Source organism: Cataglyphis hispanica, chromosome 9 (genome assembly GCF_021464435.1).
Source record: "Cataglyphis hispanica isolate Lineage 1 chromosome 9, ULB_Chis1_1.0, whole genome shotgun sequence".
NCBI lineage: Eukaryota > Metazoa > Arthropoda > Insecta > Hymenoptera > Formicidae > Cataglyphis > Cataglyphis hispanica.
Window position 1 is genome coordinate 1,199,819 of NC_065962.1, and position 26,007 is coordinate 1,225,825.

The following is a 26,007-nucleotide window of genomic DNA, read 5'->3' on the forward strand; positions in this document are numbered from 1 at the left end:
TTTAGGTTGAATGAGCAGTCAGAAAATACAATACTTAAAAACTTTATCTCATACTGTAATTGCACAATAGTCATGCGTATGTAGACCCAAAAATGCATTATTTATAGCATACAGATCCCATTGTAAAAAAAGAGATTGATTAATGACTTGAAAATTATTAGGCTTGTTACATATACATACTCTTATTATAAAATATGAAAATATAACAGAAATATTCACTTCTAATTATAATATATTTTATTATTATATACATCCGAGAACTTGTTCTCCATCTAAATACTCACGCTCTTTCATGTAAGCAAAGAATACTTACTTAAGGGGATCCTTAAGCGATTGGCGAACTCCGATGGGTTAGCGCCCTCATCTAAACGTAACTAAATTTGCCGATAATACCGGCATTTGTAGTTCCGCTATTATCGATAGTATTAAATTAAGGCCCGGTTCCACAAATTCGAGTTTAAACTGAGTTTAAATAAACGGTCGTTAAGTTTAACACCACAGTTAAACTAGTATTGCGTTCTACAATGTGTTTTTAACTGTAGGTTACATAAACTTATACTCTGTATGAAGAAAGTCTTAAAAATTTTACTTTCTTCTCAAACACGGAATGTGATTGGTTAATAATTAATGAAAGGCGGGAAGATGAAACAAACACACTGTATGTAATCTCATGTACAGGTTATGTGCATGAGATCACAGTGTGCTTGTTTTCATCTTCCCGCCTTTCATCAGAGAAATACAGTAAAATGTCGAAAGTGCAATCTAATAAAAAAAGATTACCCAATTTTTCAAATGTAGAAAAAATAAAACTAATCGAATTAGTAGAGCAAGAAAAAAATATCATTGAAAATAAAAAGACTGATAACGTAAGTGTGAAAGACAAAGAGAAATGTTGGATAAACATCACAAAGAAATTTAACAGTGTTATCTCAATTGTATCTCAGGACATCGAGATATGGGTTGTCTAAAAAATTGTTGGGACAACTTGAAAAAAAACTTGTAAACATTATGCTGAAATTCGTAGTGAACTTTTCAAAACAGGTAATATATCTTATTAAATATTAATTTTATTTATTTTATTTAGATTTTAAAAATATTAATGTAAATCATTGTATACACGTGTCACATAAATTCAATAAATCGTACACAGGTGGTGGAAAAATGAATATCATCGGAGATGACCCTATTGCTGAAATGGTCAAAAATATTATTCAGCCATCGGTTGAAGGTTTACAAAATAGATTTGACAGCGATTATATGCCAGGTATGCTATAAAATAATTTTATATTTTTCTTAGAACATTTCTAAAGTCAATAGATTTAAAACTTTGTAATTGAAATAAAAGAATATAAAGATTTAATAATATGTGATGTATCGTAGACACAGATGATCTACAGTACAGCAAAGAATTGGAAAATAAAGACTGTTATCAAGTTGAGGTATACATATATATTTCAAATATTTATTTATTTCATATATATTTGAAATTAAAAAACTCTTGTTTTAAAATACTTGTATTTATTTTAGATGCTAGAAGAAGAAAATTTAAATGCAATAACTTGGGCTGAATGGACACCAGCTAAGCTGAGTTCTGAAAAAAGCAAAGAATTGCAATTTTCAAACAACAATGAAAATAACGATAAAACTGACAACTCATTGTCATTTGAAGATATCGAAACATTCTGTACACAATCTTCTAGTAAGAAAAACTGTGATCCTCCAACAAATAATTCATCACAACCAAATTTGAAACGTAAGAAATCAAAACAGCTTGAAGTAACTTCTTCCAAACAAAATGAACAGTTTTATGATCTTGCACAATCTAAATTAGAGTTAGTGGAATTAATGAAAGAAAATTTTCGTAAAATATCGCCAATACAAATATCAATTTACGAAAAACAATTAGAAAAAGAAAAACTTTATGTTGAAATGCTTAAAAAACAATTGAAATTTTATGAAAAATAAATTTGTTTCTTTTTTCCTTATGTCTACAGTTTCAATTTGAATGATATTGAGCATGTTCTTATGTTAAAAGTTTTTATATTTATTGAAATTATTATTTTATTTTATACTGAATACCAAAGAAACTGTAAATTTTTATTTTAAAGTTTATTTCAAAGAAACTATAAATTTTTATTTTCAAGTACCAAAGAAGATTCTTTATTAATTTTTATTGATAGGTATCAGTAAGCAAAATATATAATGAAATAATTTATTTTCTGTTAATTAGATATGGTAGTTATATAGATTCTATTAATTCTAATTTAGATCCTATTTAGATCATTTAACGTACGTTAAAAAATTTCGATATTTATAATATGCATTCATTAAAATAGTTTTGTTTACTTTTGTTACTTTACTTTAGATTAAGTATCTATACTAGGTATTTTGTATCAAATTATCTTACATTACATACCAAAACAAAACTAAATTGTTAAATTTTGAAGTATTAAAAGAAACTAATATACACAATATGTAGAAATAAGTATTTATTTTGTTATTATACATACATATTGTTATATATACATAAATAAAAGTTTTATATTTGATAAAATTTTTGTTTATTTTTTCTCATGATATCCAGATAATTCAATTTTGTTAAGATACTTTTTGCAATAGCCTATATATTTTATAATTGGATCATTCAAAATGTAACATTTCTTATATCTAATGTCAGTGGATGTTTTGTGACATTTAATAAAGTCATGATCCGTTTTTATAAAAATGACCTATCTCGTCAAATTTGTGTAAAGGCTATATTTGTTTTTAACACCAAAACTGATTACTCTATAATAAACTGAAAAAATTCAATATGTTAAAATAATAATCAATTTTTTTAACTATTTTTTAGGTAAATTAATAATAAAGTAATAATTTTAAAAAACTGATAATTTATCATTTTTATAGTCTTAAAAAAGTTACATAGAAGAAAATTTAAAATCAACTTTATTTCAATTTTTTAAAGAATATATTAATAATAATGATAAATGGCATATATTATTTTTACAAAACATTTGTATTGACAATATTATTATTTATTATCATTATAATTTGATATATTTTGTCTCATTTAATAATAAAATATTGAATAGTTATACCATACAAATATACTATTTGTAAATACGTAACTTACGATAATTTTTCTCTTACCTTTGGAAATAATCGTTGATTAATACATGCCGCATTGTTATCATGCCGTTATTATTATCGAGCCTATCATTTCAACAAGGTTAATATTTCCATTTTGTAAAATATCTTCCCATGGAGCAGGCAATTGTAATGTTGGATCATCTGCTGGTAATAGATCTCCAGCACGTCGAGCAATATTATGCAACACAGCAGTTGCAACGATTATAGGTAATACTTTATCCACTTTTTGAAATCGAGATCCAAGTACTAAAATAGGAAATCTCCTCTTCCATATTCCGAATACACGCTCAATAGTATTGCGTGTTCGTTTATGCGATTCATTATATAACTGTTCTGCCCGAGTGCGTGGATTTTTTAAAGGAGTCATAAAATATGGACGAACAGAATAACCACCATCACCTAAAAGCAAAGAATTTTCAAACATTCCACCTTCGAATAAGGCTCGTATCCTGGAATTGTTAAATATTGTAGCATCATGTACTGATCCTTGTCAACGGGCCACAATATCTGTTATCTCTAAATTAGCATTACAAATTGCTTGAACATTTATAGAAAAGTATCCTTTTCTATTTCTGAAATATTCGGCGTCGTTTCCACCTGAAATAAATAAATAATATCAGTTAATATTTGTAATTAAGAATGGAAATTTTATGCAACAAGGATCAAGGTAAAAAATAAATCAATCTATTATAAAAAATAATGAATAACAAATGAACAATTCTAGGAATGTAGAATGTATTTTCTATAAAAGCATATATTATTCTTTATAAAACAAGATAAACACCATATAAAGTATACCTTTGATGGAAAAACATATATTTCAGTGATTAATTAAATAAAAAATTATACATAAAGTAAAAATAAAAAGTTTGTTTTTAAATTCATTAAAAAAACAAAATAATTTTAATTTAAACTATTTTTTAAAATTTTTTCTTCAGAATGTAATTTAAAAATTTATGTGTGTTTGTGTGCATGTGTGTCTGTTCTTACACAAAAATATGCACTAATATTTTTAATATAAATGTATATTTTATAAAATATTGGATATTACTCACCAAATGATTGTATTTTTATGTGAGTACAATCTATGCAACCTATTACTCTTGGGAATCGTGCAATCGAAAAACTTGATTTGTTCTCTCTTTATTTCTTCAGCAAGCATAGGAAACTTTATGTATCTTGGTCGAAGACGAGCAATAGCATTAGTCACTCCATGAATAATTCTGTGAGAACTTGTTTTGCTCACTCCTGAAAAATCTGCTACTGATAGTAAATGATTCCCAGTTGCATAGAATCTCAATGTTAGAAGGAGTTGGTTCATTGGAGATATGGCATGGTTTCTAGTAAACAAAAAGCAGTTTTACTATAATTTATATTAATCATTTTATCTCTTGTTTATTTATTTGTGGTCAGAATGTAAAGGATATTGAACTAAATAGTGTATACTTGAAAATTATCAACATAAATTTGTTAATAATAATATCAATTATTTTATATTATTGATTTGATTGAATTAAATATTTGACTTCTATGTATTATTGTTATTCTGTTTTGTTGTAACAACATGTATCTGTCAAAGTAAAAATCTAATTATGTTTTAAATTAATTTTCTACTTACTGTTCTGTTTTATGAGAAATTTCCTGTTCAATTTCTGTTAATACTATAGTAACAGATTTCTTCGATAAACGAAATCGTACATGAAAATCAATATTATCAAATTCTTCAAAATATGATGGTCGTCTTCTTATTTTTTTCGGGCGTCGATTTTTTATTTCTATAAAATTTTCGTCTTCAGAAGATAACACATATTCTAAAGCCATTGCTAATTCTCACCAATTATTTTCCACCAATTATTTTATTTTATTATTATGAAATACTTAAAAATTATAGAATAAATTTTCACGCTGAAATCAGTGCCATTGTAGTATTAAACTTCGTTTATATTCTTTAAACGCCCAAAATTCAGCGTTCAACTTTAACCGCAGGAAATCGATTTTAATCGAAGTTTAAGGCAGTGTGGAACGCAACATTTCTTTTAAACCAAGTTCAATGAGTTAAACCCCGATTAAAGTAAATTGTGGAACTGGGCCTAATTCAAACATGCATAATAGAAGACGCAATTTTTGCATTGTGTTCCATATATTTAAATGAGAATATTATAATATATTTTTATTGCTTTATTTATCGTCTAGCACATATATCCAAACATATCTAAGCGTGTGATATTAAAATATATATGTCTTTATTGCATTGAACACAATTTGAATATTGCTTACATAATAACGTGTACTCTTCTATATATTTTTTAAGAGAAATGCCATTTGGACATTTGTGTCCATATTTTTATATGTACATGTTTATGTATACATATATATAATATATTATACACATACATACATATATATAATATTTTATATATGTATAAAATATATATATATATATATATATATATATAATTGATATATATATGCAAATATTTATGTATTTGTAGTATAAATTTGCAAACATTTACAATACATTATATATTTATCTCAATCGCGACAAAATAATGAATTTAAAATATTTTGAATATTGAATATTCGAATATCTTGAATATTGTAAATAAAGAGTAGGCCCCTCCATCGCCTATTCTTGTGAGACACAACAATATATTTTTTTTGTCTCTGCAATAAAGATAGTCTTCGCATTGAAATTTTTTTCTTAATATTTTTTGCATATCATCATAAGCTTTATGAATACGATAATAAATATTTATCATCGTTAGTATATCGATATAATCGATATGATCGAGAGCTCAGTATTATAAACTTTTTCACCACATAAATGTGAATGTTTATATATTAGAAGGACGTAAGTACACATATTTTGAGATTTTTCCAAAATATTTTCTCCAGCTCACGAATTGATCGCTTTTGGCATTTATTTTACACACATGCAAATTGCATCTTGTGTGAAATAACCAGCTCACGAATTGATCGCCTCTGGTATTTATTTTACACACATGCAAATTGCATCTTGTGTGAAATAACCAGCTCTCGAATTAATCGCCTTTGGCATTTATTTTACGCACATGCAAATTGTATCTTGTGTGAAATAACCAGCACACAAATTGAACGCATATGTTTTTTAACCAAAGCGCACATGCAAAACGTTAAATTTACATAATTTAATATGATTGATATATACTGATAATGTACAATAATTTAGTAATACTACAAAATAATAACTTAGTAATTCTGTAATGTGTGAAACATCTCAAAACATTTAGGAATATGTAGAGGAACTAAACATGTTTTACATTGCCAAGTTGTTTCACTTCTTATATTATGTTTTGTGCACACATGACTGAAACAGTTAAAGAATCTAACAATATACTGCGCGGTAACAATATACTTTCGCCGAAGACAGTTTTTGACGTCTCGGAGACGTCAAGTCTACAATGGCACATAAAATGAATGACGTCTCTCAGACGTCATTGTATGACAAGGGATTAATTCCTTATTTTTATCCTAACATTCTTATCCTTATTTTATAATATTGTCACTAAAATTATATATCATTTTTCGCTTATTTGTTTATACGTTAGTCATGCTGCTTTCTCTCTCTCTCTCTCTCTGTCTCTCTCTTTGTTCTCTTTCTCTTTCTCTTTCTTTCTCTCTTTTTTTCTCTGCTTATTCTTTATTGTATTCATTGCCATTACTATATTCTTTTATTTGTTTTATTTTTATTGTTTGTATTTTTGTTTCCTACATGATAATAAATTAATTTATTCATCTTTATTTTATAGAGCATAAATGAAACATTGTATATTTGTAAATAAAAGTATTATACATGTGTGTGTGTTTTTGTATAAACATTTGTTGTATTTAATTGTAATAAAATAAAAAAAGAAAATAACTTGTATTGTATATCTCATTTATATTGTATAAAATAAAAATACATAAATTTATTTATTTATTTATTTACGTGTAGAAAGATAAGAATAAAATAGAAGAATAAATATTGAACTAATATAAAAATATAATAATAGGAATGAAAGAATAATAAATGAACAAAAGAAGGGAAAGAGAGAGAGAGAGAGAGAAGTGTAAGTGAACGTATAAGTGAATATGCGAGACGCATAAAACGATACGTAGTACATAGTGAGCAAGCGATTAGAAAGAGACAGAGTGTATGATTGAAAAAAAGATAGAGAAACTGCAATAATGTTAGTGTATGCGTACTTTGCATACATGCATTTGCTCTACACACATGAAAGAGACGAAGATAGTACGAATATGTCTGTCTTTGTCATGTAAGATTGCAGCTCTGTCTATCGCGACATCACGCAACTAATCTACTGAGCTGTTTTACTCTTGAGCCTCGATCTCGCACACACACATATGCACGAAAATTTTAGATTGCATTATCTTTTTTTACAAAGCTTCTAAACTCATTTCTCTAAGTTCACTGATACTCTTTGATGAAATGCCAAGTCGGATTGTTACTGATTAGGCACGTGCAGATTGCAAATTTTTTGTATTAAATAAATGTTGACGGCAGAAGCCGATAACTAAACTAAGTTTTTTGTAATTTTGTAATTTTTTTCACCTTTTATATGAAATCATATCTACCCGAGTACGTTATTATATATACTTTAATTATGGAAAAGGGTTTATCGATATTTATAATAAACAAAAAGATTATGCACATTAACTTAATATTCGCGTTTTGATTGATAAAACAGACCTTATGGATCCCCTTAATGTCGTATAAAAAGCAAAAACTTACAAATATATGTTTGATACTAATACAAATACGATAATGAGATATTAAGATAGTGAAATGCAAAGTTAGGATATCTGACACATACGTGCATAAACATCATCAAAGTTAGCCCCTTCACTTTGACTATTATTAATTTTTTTTCAAATTCTTTGGTAGTTCATTAGTAGTGTTTGGTACCGCATTCAAAATGTTTAGTAATTGCCCGTTTTCTTAAAAAAATTGTTAACAAATTTTTAATCTTTTTTTAGCCTTCGAATTGCAAATCATTGACTATCCAATTAGAGTAAAGTATCCAAGTAGCTACTTCATTCCGATTGGATGATAGACAATTTGCAGTACATAATCCGAATCCAATACGCGTCTGCAAGGCGTAGTGTGGAAATAAGTTTAAGCTGCTTTGCTCTAATTGGTCAATTTGCACCACTGGAGGAGAGGCAAAAAGAGATTGAGAGATTGAGAGACTAAAAAAAATCCATGACAGTCAAAGAGGAAAAAGCTAATAAAAGATTAAAAATTTGGTTATATTTTTGTAAAAAAACAGGAAATTACCAAATGTTTTGAATGCGGTACCAAATACTATCAACAAAACGAAAAACTACCGAACAATTGGTAAAAAAAAAAATTTATAATAGTCAAAGTGGGAGGGCTTTGGTGAAGTGTGCAAGTAAGTAATGTCAGATACGAGATATCATTAAAGATCTTATGGGATTTAGTGTGACTGGAAAAAAAAATTTGCTGTTATTTTAGTCCATCCAGTTATTATCGAAAATGTATAAATTTTTTATGTAACTGCTTCAAGAACAACAAAATAAACATTTTATTGTAAAAATAATGTTTTATTCACAATGCAAAAATTTACTTACCTACAGTAGGCAAACTTTTTTCAGGTAATATACTATTCCAAATTCTATAAGACCATGAGCCTTTAATGACATCTTGTCGGTATTTTTAATAATAAAATAATAACTGAATTAAAATAACTGTATGAATTAAATAATTTATCTAATTATTTTCGATGCAATCAAACGGCCGATAATGTCAACATTCTCCAGTTACCTCCGGGACCGCTGGGCCCATTTGATAGTCACAAAAATTTTTATTTTCCAGGACCACAGACAAGATACTATTAAAGACAATCAGCTCGGAGGTAATTGGAGAATATTTGTCAGTATCGGCCGTTTGACTACATCGGAAATAATTACATGAATTATTAATTTTGTAACGATGCATCCACCCATCGTTCCCAACACGTCGTCTGTCGGAAGTCTGCCGCCCGGCGAACACCAGCCGGGCAAGGGCAGAGGCGCTTAGCGCCCTATTTTTAAAGCTAGTGTTTATGATAAACACTGTTTGTCATAAACAACCGAGCGCCGAACAGCACCGAACGTTTCCGGCGAACGCCGAACGCCGAACGCTCAACGCCGGAGGCCCCGCGTCGTTTCCCCCACCCCGAGGGGGATGTAAACGGCGCGGGTATCGTGACCGCTCCGATAGAGTATAAGAAGCCCTACCGACCACCAGACCGTACCAGACCGGCACCTGAAATCCGCTCGAGCAGTACGCTCCGAGATAATACCAGAAACCGATCCAAGCCGTCGAAAGACAGTGAACCGGAGGTTGACGAGTTCGCAGCCTCCGTCGAGTATTCTCGACTAACTGTTCTAGAGACGACTCCCGTCTTAACCTCCATAAAGGACAGAGAGTGGACGAGTTCGCCGCTTTCCTCGAGTATCCTCGAGCCTGCACGATCCGAACACCTGACCATCCGAACTCCGCGCAAAGACGCATCCCACGATCTTCAGCTGGGAACACGCGCCGCGTCACCGATACCGACGCATAAGAACGACTGCAGGCCTGACACCCTGCAGTCCGCGCCGAACACCCGGCCGCTTACGATACGCGCCTTACCTCGCGTAGCTCGCACGATATCGCTCAACGAGATATCGGAGCATTGACACGCATTGTCAACACGCGCCCGCCTTACCGCGCGCACCTCGCGCCTACGGGCACACACAACAACACGCGCCCGTCTCACCGCACGCGTCCCGCGCCACGAGCCGGGCCCTTTAACGAGACGCGCAAAAAATACTGTCTCGACCGGCGGCACAACAGTGCGTTACTATTATTGTATCGATTCATAGAACGATTGTAAGCTGACCATTGCCTTCGAGTGGCAAATAAACGACGTACATACCAACTCACGTCCAAGTTGTGTTTCAATCCCTTCACGAATCCTGATCCCGATTGCGCTGTCCGAGCACGCGAAACCGCACGTGAAGCGGCCCGTTACAATTTATACGGTTATTTTAATTTATTCAGTTATTATTTTATTATTAAAAATACCAATGAGATATCTTCAAAAACCCATGGTCTTATAAAATTTAGTATATTACTCGAAAAAAGTTTGCCACGTAGGTAAGTAAATCTTTGCATTGTCGATAATAAAACATTAATTTACAATAAAATGTTTATTTTGTTGTTCTTGAAGCAGTTACATAAAAAATTTATACATTGATAATAAAACAATAATTAGATGGACTAAAATAATGCACAGAAAATTTTTTTTTCTAGTCACACTAAATTCCATAATACCATTCGTCGATGTTGATGGTAATGGAAACTCAAATACTGTTGATGGTCGTATTATGTGTATACGTCAGAGTCAAATCGTGCACAAAGAAAAAATATGATATTTTGTCGATAAACAATTTTATCAATAATTGCATTACTTTTTCGTACTTGAAATATCATGTATGTCACGATATCATAAGATTTTATTTAAAAAAAATACAATATAATTATTAATTATTTACGGATAGCATATCATACATAAGACCAAAAGTTATACAAAAATTAAACCTATATATATATATATATATATATAAAATATTTTAAGTGTTTTTTTCCTTGCCTACAGCACATATGACAGATATCCTAACCTCGCGGATTTCACTGTTTTAATATCTCATTGTCGTAAAAAACTATATATTTTGTAGTAAAAAAATATATATTTGTAAGTTTTTGCTTTTTATATGAAGTGATATTAAGTATTCTTTGCTTTGCTTACATGAAAAAACTTGGACACTTTAACAATGGAGGATAAGTCCTCGAATGTATGTAATAAGACACATTATAATTAGAGGTGAGTATTTTTGTTATATTTTCATATTTTAATACAACTATATGTATATATAACATAAGCCTAATAATTTTTAAGTCATTAATCAATATTTTTTATTTACAGTGTGATTTTTACATTATAAATAATATATTTTTAGATCTACGCTGATCTACGCATGTTGGGATAACTATTGTGTAAATACAATGTGAAATAATATTTTTAAATATTATGTTTTCTGACTGCTCATTCAATCTAAAAAAGAATGAATTGTAATGATGATAATTATACTGGTAAGATAGCTATATGAACGAGATCTTAATATCATGCTTCCTATTTAATATTATATCCTGTTTATTTTCATTTTAGGCAAACAAAAGTAACAGTTCTGCATTAATTTGCAAATCAGAACTTGCATTGATTATTTGGAGGGAATCTATTTACAAAGCATGAGAATTTTTTCAGCAAGAGTTCAATATTATAGTCTCCGCTAATAGACTCTTATGATCTGTAATGGAACAACGCTTATTCACTAACTTACAGTATATGTTAAAACAATAATCATTTTGTATTGTTGACATGTTAGAAGATTGAGTTAACATTTGTATCACTATCCAGTTAGTGAATACATCAGCAAAGACATTACTTTGGCATATAATCCAAATGTGTAAAATTGTAATATATATATTATACATATTATATGCATATTATCTCTATCACAAAAGTAAAATCTTATAACATTGTGTTTTGGATCAATTTATCTATTTTATAATTATATTGAATTATAATTCAATATAATTATCTATAATATAATTCAATATTATTATATTGAATTATATACATGAACACATTATTTTTCAGAGAAATAATCTTGTATTAATATGATAATCATATTTGTATTAACTATACATATATGTATTGTCTTACTTAATGTATATACTACAAGAGTCAAACTTGTTAAAGCAGATCTCGCCTGGTAACCTATTGCAAAATTTGTCGACAGAATGATTACAGATTTAATACTGATTCTGATATATCATATGAAATCGGCAGCATGCAAACAGAAATACATCCAAACTTGCTAACATAATCAGTCGACAGATTAATGGCAAAAATTGAACAGAGTTTTCTGTCATAACTTGGCGGCAGATTGGCGGCAGATATCGAACAGATTCTGCTAATATAACCTGCTGACAAATTGGCAGAAGAAATACAACAAACTCTGCTGTTTCGTAGTATTTAAATCGTGACGTCACATTCAGATAATATTTTTATTTCTTTTTTTTTGAAAAAAAATTTTAAAGATTTTAAATAATTATACGATTTTAAATAATTATTTTATTAAATAATTATTAAAAATCAATGTTTTTCATTATAGATAACATTTCTTTAAATACATAAATATAAAATACAATTTTAAAATATAATTCTTATATAAATAATAACTTGTAAACAATTTTTAATAATAAACTCTAAATAAATAAATGTTAAAATATATATACTTATATAAAAAAATATGTACGTATAATAAAAAAAATAAATTTTTTTCGTTAAAATAAAAAGAAGTCTTCCGGCCACCAATGTAAAAAGTCCAATTTAGTATTTTCTTGAATCCGATAGATCTAAACAGACGAAAAAAATAAAATTATAAATTATAAACCAATGCAAAAAAAGTAATATCCTTTTATTCAATTTTTTATTTGTGACAATTAGGTCAGGTTGCACCAATATTATTCTAGATTTATGCGATATTTAAACATTTGTTTATCTTTATAAATCTTTTTAAATAAATAAAGATAGAAACATATTTAAATCTTCTTTAAATCCAAAAAAAACATTGGTGCAATTGAGCTTTAATACTTTTCAGTAATATTAACTTTAATAATTATTATTACAGAAAAGTTGTGTGAATATTAAAATATTTAATCAGACTATGGCATTGAAAAATGCCGATTGCGATACCGAGATAATTCCCGTAAGATTATTAAAAAGGCACTGAAAAATGCCGATTAATCTCCATCAAAAGTACGTAAAAAAATTCCGAATTAAGTACTTAAAATCAAATTCGAGTAGTCGTTATATTGATTTCAAGATACTATATATTCGTTAAGAAATATAATATCAATCTAACGACTACTCGAATCGATCATACATATTGAGTTTGGAATGGAACAATTTCTCATAGTTTCAAACCGAGACATTGCATTAAAAATGCAGATTAATTTTTTTTTCGTCGTCCTCCGTTGCTGCCCGTCATTCTCCATCGCCTGTCTTCCATCGTCCTCGGACGCCGTCCTTTATTCTTCGTCGTTCTCCGTCGTACTTCGTTGTCCTCTGTCATCCTTCGTTGTCCTCCGTCGTTCTTCGTTGTTCTCCGTCGTCCTTCGTTGTCTTCCGTCGTCCTTCGTTGTCCTCCATTGTCCTCCGTCGTCCTCCGTTGCAATTCTACTGATGGATCTTTTCCTCTAGTTGAAGCTGTCATTACATACAAATACTTATTATTATTATGTACGCGTATGTTTGTATATTTGCATGAGCATGTGTATAATTATCTTATCGTACATTAATTACCATTATTGATCATTTTTTTTTAGCTCTCGATGATCACTCCAGAAATCACGATTCCGAGGTTTCGCACCTGCGCACGTGGGCCACGTAGTTTGCTCCTGGCTCTTTCTTTTGCTCCCCGCAGAGCTTCCTTTGCATGGACCTGGAATTCCGATCTAGTCGGCTTCGGAAAATGTTAATTATTGCACATAGCCTCTGAAAAAAAACGTAAAAGTATATGTTAACACATTCGCGACCGGCAAATTTTTCCCGTTTCTAATACTAAGTACCGGCGAAAATCATGAAATTCTGAAGCTGGTTGCCGCAAACTTGTATCGTTAAAGCAAGGATAAAAATGATAAAATTTGTTTTGAAATATCAATGTTGCAATTATGTGTTGTTTAAAATAAAAAGATGTTTATAATTTGTATACTTGCTTTATAGGTAGACAAGAGACCACTTGTTATTATTGTGCTGAATTTATTTAGCATTATATTACAAGTATTTTGGAAAAGTCGAATAAAAACAAAATTTAATATTTTTGGTTAGTGTGATAAATATAAAAACAATAATTTTTGCATAAAGGAACTTTACATAATTTGCATATGTACGAAATGTCACGACGTTTTCCACGAGTTTTGCAAACTCTACAATGTTTTTGTGGGTATTTTGATTTCCCTGTTTGTGCAATTCTTTCTAATTGGTGTGTCTTCATGTCTCCTGAAAGTCTGTAAGGAGGGTCAAAGTGAAGTGCTCGGCCCACTGCTTTTGAGCTACTGCTTGGTAAATTTTCGGGATCATGCTGTTCAGTATCAGAAGCAATCCATTCTTCTGCCAGAGTTTGTAAGAATTTGGAAAAAATTATATTGGTACGTGGATTTAGCTTACGATACAAAATAAATGAATTAAAGAGAGCACAATGTAAAAGAAACATGAAAACTTTTTTTGTCCATTTGATTGATTTTCGCAAAAATGAATAATATGAAAGATACTGATCAGCTAGATCAACACCTTTCATATGTTGATTGTATTTTATTATGCACTCAGGCTTACGAACTTGCTGTCCAGTTTTTTTATTTATTCTCCCAGTCTCAACGAAATCGGCATTGTGTATCGTAGATATCATTCGAATGTCTCTCTTATCCATTTGAGAACTAGTACCTCACCTTTGCGCCGAAAATCAAATTCATCTATTTTCAATCTGACATCATTTAGATCCTTTGGAAAACCCCTATTCTTACGTATAGTACCGCAAATACGAATTTTCTTTGTCAACAAGCTTTCAGCTAATGTAATACTATTATAATAATTGTCCATGTATACATGGTGCCATAAGTTTTTGTTTTTATTTAAAAGAAGTGAAATAGTTTTTTCTAAAGTGTTTCCTTTTCCACAATACAGCTGAAAGTTACAGACGTATCCAGTACTTGCCTCAGACAACATTCTGACTAATATTCCGTACTTTGTTATTTTGCTCGGATTATAAACTCTAAAGGACAATCTTCCACGATATGGTATCATAGCTTCATCTAAAGAAAGCTCCTGTTCGGGCTTGTATACGGTGCTAAATTTATTTAAAAGATAATCTATTACGGGTTGAATTTTACATGACTTGCTTGGATTTGACGCCGTTTGTGTATTATTGGAAAAGTGCAGAAAGCGCAAAATTTGAAGGAATCTTTGCCTTGTCATTATTTTTGAAAAGAAAGGTGTCGCGATTGACTGACGTGTTGACCAATAATCATGTATTGTAGTTTTATATATCTGTCCCATCAAAATATTTAATGCAAAAAATTTTTTCATCTCAAAAACTGTAGTATTGTACCACTTTTTTGTTTTCCTTACACCTTTACATCTGCGGTGCATCTGATCATAATATCTGTTAGTTTCAATTGTGACCATTTCTATAAAATCATCTTCAATAACTAGTTCGACAATTTCACTTATACTTTGAGGGTTATTTGGATGTATTTTGACACCTGAATTACCGACAAACATTTCTAAGTTTCTTTTTGGATCATATTTTATCCACTGACTATCTGTTTGGTAGTTATTGTCGCTGGATTCGCTGTCATATATTATCCGAGTTTTACACCTCCGCGTAAATTGCGTTGCTATATCGCTTTCCATCTCGCTATCACTATGAAGTTCTGTGGATTCAACCTTGGAAATCTCGTCAGCACATATTTCTTCATTTTCCATTATAACGGTAAATTTTTTTAAAATTATTATGTATACGGGACAGATATCTTTGATAAAACTAACAAATCCAGTATGAAAGCACTGAAATATAAAAATGCAACTTAAATAAAACAATGTCAATAACGGAATTATGTAAATTATATTTCTCTCTCCTATTCGAACACATACATGTGATAATAGACGTTTTCAGCAAGTACTCTCTGAGTGAGCCAATTGACAAAATTTTGAGCAACCGTCTTAGTTATCTCACTTTAGATTTTGACGTTTGACTGTTCACGAAATGATTGGTGAAAAGTCGAGGAAAGTTTTGACTATTGTTCCTTGCCTTTGTTTTCATTCGCTCCTAAAATCCAAACTTGCAACTGAGACAAGTGAGTCAACAATATTACGGCTTATTTGGCTGAGTTGCTCAATGGCTGCGTTCGTTTAGTGTATTTCAAATCATAACTGAGGCGGTTTGCCGCAAGCGCCGCGCCGCGGCGCGCCGACTAAAAATTAGTGAGCCAACTAAGCAGGACGTGAATTCACGTCAGCGGCAATCAGGAATAGAATTTAAAATGACGTGAATTCACGTCAGCGGCAACCAGGAATAGAATTCGAAAAGACGTGAATTCACGTCAGCGGTCGCGAATGTGTTAATATATATATATATATATATATATATATATATATATATATATATATATATATTTTTAAATTAAAATAATACATGATAATAGTAATAGTGGTATAAATAAAAGAAAAAGATTTTACCATAAATAGCTATTATTACACTTGCATTATATAACGGTTTTTGTCCTCCTTCACGACCCCACCATGTAAATGATAATGTTAACGAATCTTTTACAGCTTCCTTTAAACAAAGATTGATCGCTTCTTTTAAATTGAAACTGCCTATATAATGAAAATAATTCACCTAAACAAAGAAAGTAAATGCAGATAAAATAATGTTAACATATATATAAAAAGTTTATTGAATAAGTGACAAAATACGTGAGACAGCAAAGAAACATAGAGATAAAAAGTGAGTGACAGAGGGGGAGGGGAAAGAGTAAAAAGGAAGAAATGTTAAAGTAGCAATTATGTCTTGTCAGTAAACACCTGAAAACAATAACATAACATTAATGTTATAATTTCCTACTTAACAAAATACGTACAACACATGTGTGAATGTTTCAATTATAACATTAATGTTATGTTGTTCGCTTATGTTTACTAAGTTTCTTTTTCACTTACAACATCGGTGTAACGATCTTCGTCAATGTTTTCGAAGTCATCCATCTCTGTCAATGAGGATATAGGGAGGATTGCAGGATTGCGTGGTACATTTCAACGATCCTTTACGCACTTTAAAACTTTTTCAAGTAAAGTATTCATCCTCCTGTAAATAAAATGAAAAATTAGTATTGCAAAATGCAGAATTAATATATTATCTATGGATTGTTACAAAATATATATCATATATACTTACTATAATTCTGGCTCCACACTATCTACGCGTTTTTGGATCAAATTAATGGATCTGCGAACATGAGTTAACTGATATTAATGATATTCCTACGATAAATATATATGACAAATATATTCTTCTTTTTTTGACCAGGAATTTAATCATATATATATATATATATATATATATAAATTTACCTATTAATTTTTTCATTGCTTCGTAACATTTCATCTGGATAACTTATGGACATATGAAACTCAAGTTTCAGCAAAATGCGGAGCAATCAAGCTATATATATATATATATATATATATATATATATATAGCTTGATTGCTCCGCATTTTGCTGAAACTTGAGTTTCATATATTATATTGTTATTATAATAATTTAATATTATAAATAATAATACTATTATAATAAATTATAATAATAATATTATAAATAACTCTATGTGTATGTGTAGGAATAGATGTGTAGAAATACATGAATTTAAATAATTATAATTATTATTGAGTGTGAGGTAGTGAAAAGTGTTGTGTATGTTGGTTGATGAGTATATGTGCCGATTGGTGCGTTTATAGAAATTTCTGAAAATTGTGAATAATTTTATGATTCTGAAAAAATATTCTCGTTTTTTTTGTGTATTATTTGCAGGATTATCTTCTAAAATCTCTTGTGAATCATTAATATCCTCGTTGATCTTCGCTCGGTTAGGCGAAGATCAACTAAACCTAACCTAACCTTTTTTTTGCGAGAGAGAAGAAAATGCCTACTGCACACCTGGCCACCCGTATACGTACGGCCAGGTAGTGTGGGACTTGCACCCACTAAAAACTTCTCTCTTTACGCGGCCACCTCTGGACCTAACCCGCCAAAACGCAAACGACCTATTAGCATATGACAGTCCGCGTTCCGACAGCCCTTAAAAAACCCACAACCGTAATCACTCATCCTAACCCCCCAATCACCCGTCTCTTAAATTTATCCCCCCTCCCACCTTTCCTCCCCCTTGTGGCCCTGCCCTACCCAACCACCCTATTTATCCCAAAATATAAACTCGTTTGTTCATCAAAGTGTACGTGTGTGGAGTATATATGAAAAAGTGTAATGAATTAATCCTCGGCACAGACTTAGACTACCAAGCCTACCCTGGATTCCCTGTATACGTGTGCGCTTCTAATAGTGTATGTCGTAAAATTACCCTCCCCCCTTAAAATCTCCCCCTTTGATGTTGAATACCCTAATATATATTAATACCAATATAAACCGGGTTCCAATATAAAAGACTAGGTCGGTTTTTATACATGTTCCGGTGAACGAACTCCCTCGGAAAAAACGCAGGACGAGCGTAACCTCTCGCCCAATACTGAATTGGGAAAGAAGCCGAGTCCTTGCGATCATACTAAAACGCGGTTAACAAGACCCGGATGAATACTAATGAATATGACGATGATATGAATGTTGGTGACGGGTCTTGCACCCGCGAGAAACTCGGCACTGGGTAACCTACCAGTCCGAGTCCAAGTTATCGGAAGAAAGACGATCGTATCTCGATCTTTCTCGGCGTCTCTCCTCATCTTCCTTGTCCCTCATAGCATTTTCAACGAAGCTGCGAAGAAAGACCATTTTTCTTCTGATTCGAGAATTGATTCCAGAACGTCGCCTAAAGTAAACCATCTCTCGATACCAAGGTCTCTCCTCATTCGAATTCTCTCCGGGTCCCAAATTGGACATTCCCGAAGGGTATGAAGAACGTCGTCCACTTCCTCGCCACAAAGATCGCACATGGTGTTTTCCCTTCTACCGATTCTGTATAGAAATTTGGAGAAACACCCGTGCCCAGTCAATACCTGCATCAGGTGAAAAGTCATACCACCGAATTCTCGCGCCATCCATGACTCCAATCGCGAGAGTAGGAACAGCTTTGTGAACTCTCCTGGAGAGTTTGGGCGTTCCAAGTATCCTCTCCATCTTTCCAGCATCGTATAGGTCTCGTCGTTCCTAATCGCAATTTTTACTTGCCTATTTAGAGTACCATTGATTTGGTGTTCTTTTAGGCGATCGTATTTCTTCTTTCTCATAGGAACTAGAAATTTAATGGGGGGAAGACGCGCCAATAAACAGGCGACGTCTCCAGACACGGTTCTATACGAAGAAATGATTCGTTGCGCCAGAGAGCGCTGCAGGCTAACCAGGTTATTTAGCTTTTTGCTAGTTCCGACCACCCCAAACCGGAGCATCGTATAAAATGTCTGATAGAACTACGTTGCCGTAAAGTTTCCGTCGCTTCTCATCTGGATCTCTCAAATTAGGCATAAGTTTATTCAGTGCCTTAATTACTTTACTAACTTTGCTCCCGATTAATTCAAAATGACTGCTAAAAGTCCATCCGTTGTCAACCTGAATACCTAGGTATTTCGTGCTGGGCTGAAAAGTCACCAGCTTGTCTCTAATCCTAAGACCAACCGGGGTTGGCTCCATTCTTTTAGGGGAAAATAAGATTGTCTCTGTCTTACTCTCCGCGACCTTAAGGTCAAGTCTGTGTATATAGTTTACTACTCTAGTGACGAATACTTCCGCTCTTAAAAAGGTGTGTTCCACGTTCCTACCCGTTACTATCGCGAGAGTATCGTCGGCATAGCACAGGATGCTGCAAAGGTCCTCATTTTTCGCCAGGCTTAACACGCTATCGAACGCAATGTTCCACAGGACTAGGCCAAGGACCGAGCCCTGCGGAACACCAGCCGTCATTGACTTTTTGTGAAAGATCCTGTTCCTTTCGATGAATTGGATTGACCTATCCGAAAGGTATCGCTAATACGCCTTATGTATAGGGGAAACTCCTTCCTCTCTAGTGATTTTCGTATGATACGCCAAGGAATACTGTTAAATGCGTTCTTAATATCGAGACCGATTACAATTGAATATTCGCCATTAACAGTCGCATTAGTCGTGATTTCTTTAAATTTGGAAATAGCATCGCATGTGGAATGAAACTTCCTAAAACCACATTGGTTTCTTGAAAAGTCCGATTCAGGGTGATCTGACTGCCAAAGGTATATCCTGTCCGCAATAATCCGCTCGAATGCTTTCGCGATATCGTTTATAAAGCAGATAGGCCGTGCCTTAGGAAGTAATTCGCTCGTCGATACACTAGCCTTGGGGATTAGGACAAGGTTCGTGCATTTCCAGGATAATGGAAATTTACCAAGTCTTAAACATAAGTTATAAATAAACCTAATCCATTCGAGAAACTCATCGTTAATTCGCTTTAAGAACATTCTACGAATGCCGTCAGACCCAGGGGCCTTAGTAGGAGAGGAAGAGACCTTCCTGATGGCACTTTCGACTTCACCGATATCAATCTCCCAGTCCTCCGACCATTCGAAATCCGACCAGTCATTTAGAGACTCCGGTTTATCGTTTATAGGGAATAATGAGTTCAGTAATCCATCAAGAAGATCCTCCTCAAGCTTTTCCGACAGGCTCAGTGATGAAGCTTTTAGTTTCCTGAGCACTATTCTGTACGGAAGTTCTCAGGGGTCATCATCGATGGAGTCGATGAGCTCCTGCCAGGCAGTTGACTTGAGCCGGTTGATTTCCCTGAGAAGTTCCTTTCGTTTCAGTTTATACGTTTTCCCAAATTTATCAATTTCTATTTGCGATTTTTTCCTCTTCTTTGCTGTTTGCCAACGACGTCAGGCTTTAAAACAGTCTTGTCGGATAATCGCTGCCGAATCTTTCCACCAATAAGCAGTCCTCTTCGGTTTTTTAGGCCCAATCCGATCCGTGGCAACGTCGCAAACCTCCGCCAGTACGGAATCGATCCATTGAGCCATAGAATCGGTTGACTCGAGAACCTCTCCAGCCGGGCCATAACCTCTCCAAGTTAAGGGGATCCTTAAGGTCTGTTTTACCGATCAAAACGCGAATATTTAGTTAAAGTGCATAATCTTTTTGTTTATTATAAATATCGATAAATCCTTTTCCATAATTAAAATATATATAATAACGTAGTCGGGTAGATATGATTTCATAAAAAAAGTGAAAAAAAATTACAAAATTACAGTTTAGTTATCGGCTTCTGCCGTCAACATTTATTTAATACAAAAAATTTGTAATCTTCACGTGCCTAATCAATAACAATCCGACTTGGCATTTCATCAAAGAGTATCAGTGAACTTAGAGAAATGAGTTTAAAAGCTTTGTAAAAAAGATAATGCAATCTAAAATTTTCGTGCATATGTGTGTGTGCGAGATCGAGGCTCAAGAGTAAAACAGAGCAGTAGATTAGTTGCGTGATGTCGCGATAGACAGAGCTGCAATCTTACATGACAAAGACAGATATATTCGTACTATCTTCGTCTCTTTCATGTGTGTAGAGCAAAATACATGTTTGCAGAGTATGTATACACTAACATTACTGCAGTTTCTTTATCTTTCTTTTTCAATCATACTCTGTCTCTTTCTAATCGCTCGCTCACTATGTACTACGTATCGTTTTATGCTTCTCGCATATTCACTTATACGTTCACTTACGCTTCTCTCTCTCTCTCTCTCTCTCTCTCTCTCTCTCTCTCTCTCTCTCTCTCTCTTCTTTTGTTCATTTATTATTCTTTCATTCCCATTATTATATTTTTATATTTGTTCAACATTTATTCTTCTATTTTATTATTTTTCTACACGTAAATAAATAAATAAATTTATGTATTTTTATTTTATACAACATAAATGAGATATACAATACAAGTTATTTTCTTTTTTTATTTTATTATAGTTAAGTTATAGTTATTTAGTTATTATTATAATTATTATTATAGTTATTATTATAGTTATAGTTATTATTATAGTTGTTATATATAGTTATTATAGTTTTTTATTTTATTATCAATTATTAGATGCACGAATCACAGGCGATCATATAAATCGTAAGTTATAAAGTAAAAGCTATTAAATTTTAGAAAATACTGCTAAAAAATTGATAAAAATTTTTATTATTTAATATTTCCAGAATTATTCCTTTGCAAAATATATTAAAAATTATATGATTTATATCGTAAGTTAAATACAACAAATGTTTATACAAAAACACACACATGTATAATACTTTTATTTATACAAATATACAATGTTTCATTTATGCTCTATAAAATAAAGATGAATAAATTAATTTATTAATATGTAGGAAAACAAAAATACAAACAATAAAAATAAAACAAATAAAGAATATAATAATGGCAATGAATACAAGAAAGAATAAGCAGAGAAAAAAAGAGAGAAAGAGAGAAAGGGGAAGAGAGAAAGAAAAAGAGAGAGAAAGAGAGAGAGAGAGAGAAAGAGAGAGAGAAAGAGAGAGAGAGAGAAAGCAGTATGACTAACATATAAACAAATAATCGAAAAGTGATATATAATTTTGGTGACAATAGTATAAAATAAGGATAAGAATGTTAGGATGAAAATAAGGAATTAAGAAAATTAAATATATAATTAAAATAGATATTTAAAAAAAAACTAATTTATTTCTATTTCATTATATGTGTGTGCATGTGCTTGAGCGTGTGCGTGCGTGTTTTGCGCGTGTGTGTGTGTGTGTGTGTGTGTGTGTGTTTGCACGTGTGATAACTAAATATAAATATAAATATAAAATGTATGTATCCGGTTGTGTTAAAAAATTGTATGTATCCGGATAATGCGGACGGTAGATGGTCTCAAGCCAAATAATGATATTCGAGCCGATTTCAAGCACGTGCGCTGTTGCCACATGGTTAACAATATCGAGAAAGAGAGAGAGAGAGAGAACAAGAAAGAAGCAAGCGAGATAACTAACATGAAACAGTTTCGGAGTCTCGTTCGCAAAGGTCGCTTTATCTATAATCTCTCGCGTTATATATCATTACTGTAAAATTTTTGTTTTTCGCACTTATTGATTCGAAAATAATCACAATGAATTAATGATATTTTACCGATTAAAATAATACTAAACACGATATAAGTCGCATAATTTTTAATCAATTATGTAAATAAAATTATAATTACAATTTTATTAAAAATAATCCGATTTATATCATATTTAGTGTCATTTTAATCGCCAAAATGTAATTAATCCATTACAATTATTTTCAGATATATAAAATGCAATATATAGAACTTTTATTTTCTAGTAAGGTGACTATATGGCAGGTGTATATATGTCATATATACGTCAAAGATTACAGATAAAGGGCCTGGTGAGCGAGACTTCGGAACTCTTTAAATTTGTCAGCTCGCTTGCTCCTTCATTCTTTCTTGCTCTCTCTTTTGTCGACTTTTTAGCATCGGTATCTTTCCTTATCTACAAAATATAAATCTTTTATAGAATAAAACTTGCATTTTGCATTTTATCAGTACGAATATAAATATAATGGATTAATGAGATTCTTGTGATTAAAATGATGTCAAACATGACATAAATCTGATTATTTTTTATCAATTATGATTACTTATTTCATTAAAAATTATACGAGTTATATCGTATTTAGTATTATTTTTTTCGCAAGAATGTCATTAATCCATTATATTTATATTCATATTGATAAAATGCATGTTTAAGTTTTTTTTTTAAATGTTTATATTTTGTAGATAAAAAAAGAACTCCGATGCCGCATCATCCGGATATGTACCCGCGCTAATATGCGCAGAGGTATTCTTTTGCAATTTTGTTTTCTTTAATATAAAATAATTGCTAAATTGATTTTATACATAAAAACATTATTTCTATTTTACGAAAAAAATATATAAAATTAACTATTTATATGTATATTAATATAGATTATTCTGTATAATTAATAATAATTGTATTATCTTTGTATATTAGACATTATATATTATATATAAGGTATCCCTCAAAATTTCGAAATTTAAATTTTGTAATGCAATAATTCTGGAATTATTAAATTATTAAATTATTAAATAATAAAAATTCTTTTCAATTTCTTTTAGCAGTATTTTCTTAAATGTAGTTTTTACTTTACAACTTACAATTTTATGATCGCCTGTGATTCGTGCCTCTAATAATTGATAACCGAGCATTTAAAGTTTCACTTACTCTACATACAATAATTAATTGATAAATTATCAAACTTTAATATCAATCTTGTTACTAATAAGCTATAAAAATAAAAATATATATATACTTTCATTTTTTATATAAAGTTCCCAAGTTTTTATTATCAACTTGTTATTGTTTAATATCAACATGTAAAATATAAATATAATAATTAATTAATCAATTTAATATTGAATTGATCTTATAGTTATTATCTGATAATAAATACATATACGTATGTTTCCATCTTTGTATATAAATTCACAAATATATATATAAATAACACACGTTATCAGCATATTATAGGTAACAAAATAATTTTGGCATGTTGATATTAAAAGTTGATAATAATAAGTTGGGAACTTTATATAAAAATAAAAGTATATATATATATATATATATATATATATATATATATATATATATATATATATCATTTTTATATATATTTATATCTTATTAGTATTTTATTAGTAACAAGATTGATATTAAAGCTTCATAGTTTATCAGTTAATTATCATATAGAATAAGTGAAACTTTAAATGCTCGATTATCAATTATTAGATGCACGAATCACAGGCGATCATATAAATCGTAAGTTATAAAATAAAAGCTATTAAATTTTAGAAAATACTGCTAAAAAATTGATAACAATTTTTATTATTATTTAATATTTCCAGAATTATTCCTTTGCAAAATTTGAATTTGGGAACACCTTGTATATAACATATGTGTAATATACAAAGATAATACAGTTATTATTAATTATACAGAATAATCTATAATATACATATAAATAATTAATTTTATATAATTTTTTCGTAAAATAGAAATAATATTTTTGTTTTTATGAAATTAATTTAATAATATAAAAATAATGTTTTTATATTATAAATGTTTCGGTCATAGAATATTAATTTATAAAGATAAACATTTATAAAGATTAGTTTTCATTTTCATTATTACGCGATATCTATAGCAATTAGTATGTAAGTATGTATGTATCAGGCAGTAAGTCAGCTGTACGCACACACATACATGCGGACAGACGCACGCGATCGTATCAGTGCGTGGCAGGCTCAGTCTCAGTTTGTCGCGTGTCTTGTTCATACGCGTAACAAGAGATTATCGCGTATTATTATAGCACGTTATTACACGTTGAAATTTTTTTTTGTGTACTATTTTTAATATATGATGTGCGGGAACGCAATGAGACGCAAATATAATGAGAAAAGCTTGCCTCTTTTATTATATTAGTATTTTAAAATACTAGTTACAGGTACAGTAGTTAATTAGCCAGAGGCGATCAATTCGTGAGCTGGTTGTTTTTTCATATCAAATGCGTTTTGCATGTGCGCTTTGATTAAATAATAAATGCCAGAGGCGATCAATTCGTGTGCTGGTTATTTCACACAAGATGCAATTTGCATGTGTGTAAAATATATGCCAGAGGCGATCAATTCGTGTGCTGGTTATTTCACACAAGATGCAATTTGCATGTGTGTAAAATAAATGCCAGAGGCGATCAATTCGTGAGCTGGTTGTTTTTTCATATCAAATGCGTTTTGCATGTGCGCTTTGATTAAATAATAAATGCCAGAGGCGATCAATTCGTGTGCTGGTTATTTCACACAAGATGCAATTTGCATGTGTGTAAAATATATGCCAGAGGCGATCAATTCGTGTG

General features: G+C 31.0%; 1 protein-coding gene and 2 pseudogenes across 2 annotated transcripts; 1 reads left to right on the forward strand and 2 right to left on the reverse strand.

Moving 5' to 3' along the window:
• Positions 1–1,050: 1,050 nt before the first annotated feature.
• LOC126852028 (uncharacterized) lies at positions 1,051–2,233 on the forward strand. Of its 2 annotated transcripts, XM_050596495.1 has the most exons (3): positions 1,052–1,264; positions 1,381–1,439; positions 1,528–2,233. In XM_050596495.1, the coding sequence occupies exons 1-3, from the start codon at positions 1,162–1,164 to the stop codon at positions 1,963–1,965; spliced, it is 600 nt and encodes a 199-aa protein (XP_050452452.1). In that variant the 5' UTR covers positions 1,052–1,161; the 3' UTR covers positions 1,966–2,233. The 2 variants fall into 2 exon arrangements, with proteins under 2 accessions (XP_050452453.1, XP_050452452.1); XM_050596496.1 differs by lacking the exon at positions 1,381–1,439 and having other exon boundaries at positions 1,051–1,264.
• A 953-nt stretch (positions 2,234–3,186) lies between these two features.
• LOC126852004 (putative nuclease HARBI1) lies at positions 3,187–5,203 on the reverse strand (annotated as a pseudogene).
• An 8,060-nt stretch (positions 5,204–13,263) lies between these two features.
• Positions 13,264–17,485, reverse strand: LOC126851839 (uncharacterized; annotated as a pseudogene).
• Positions 17,486–26,007: the final 8,522 nt, after the last annotated feature.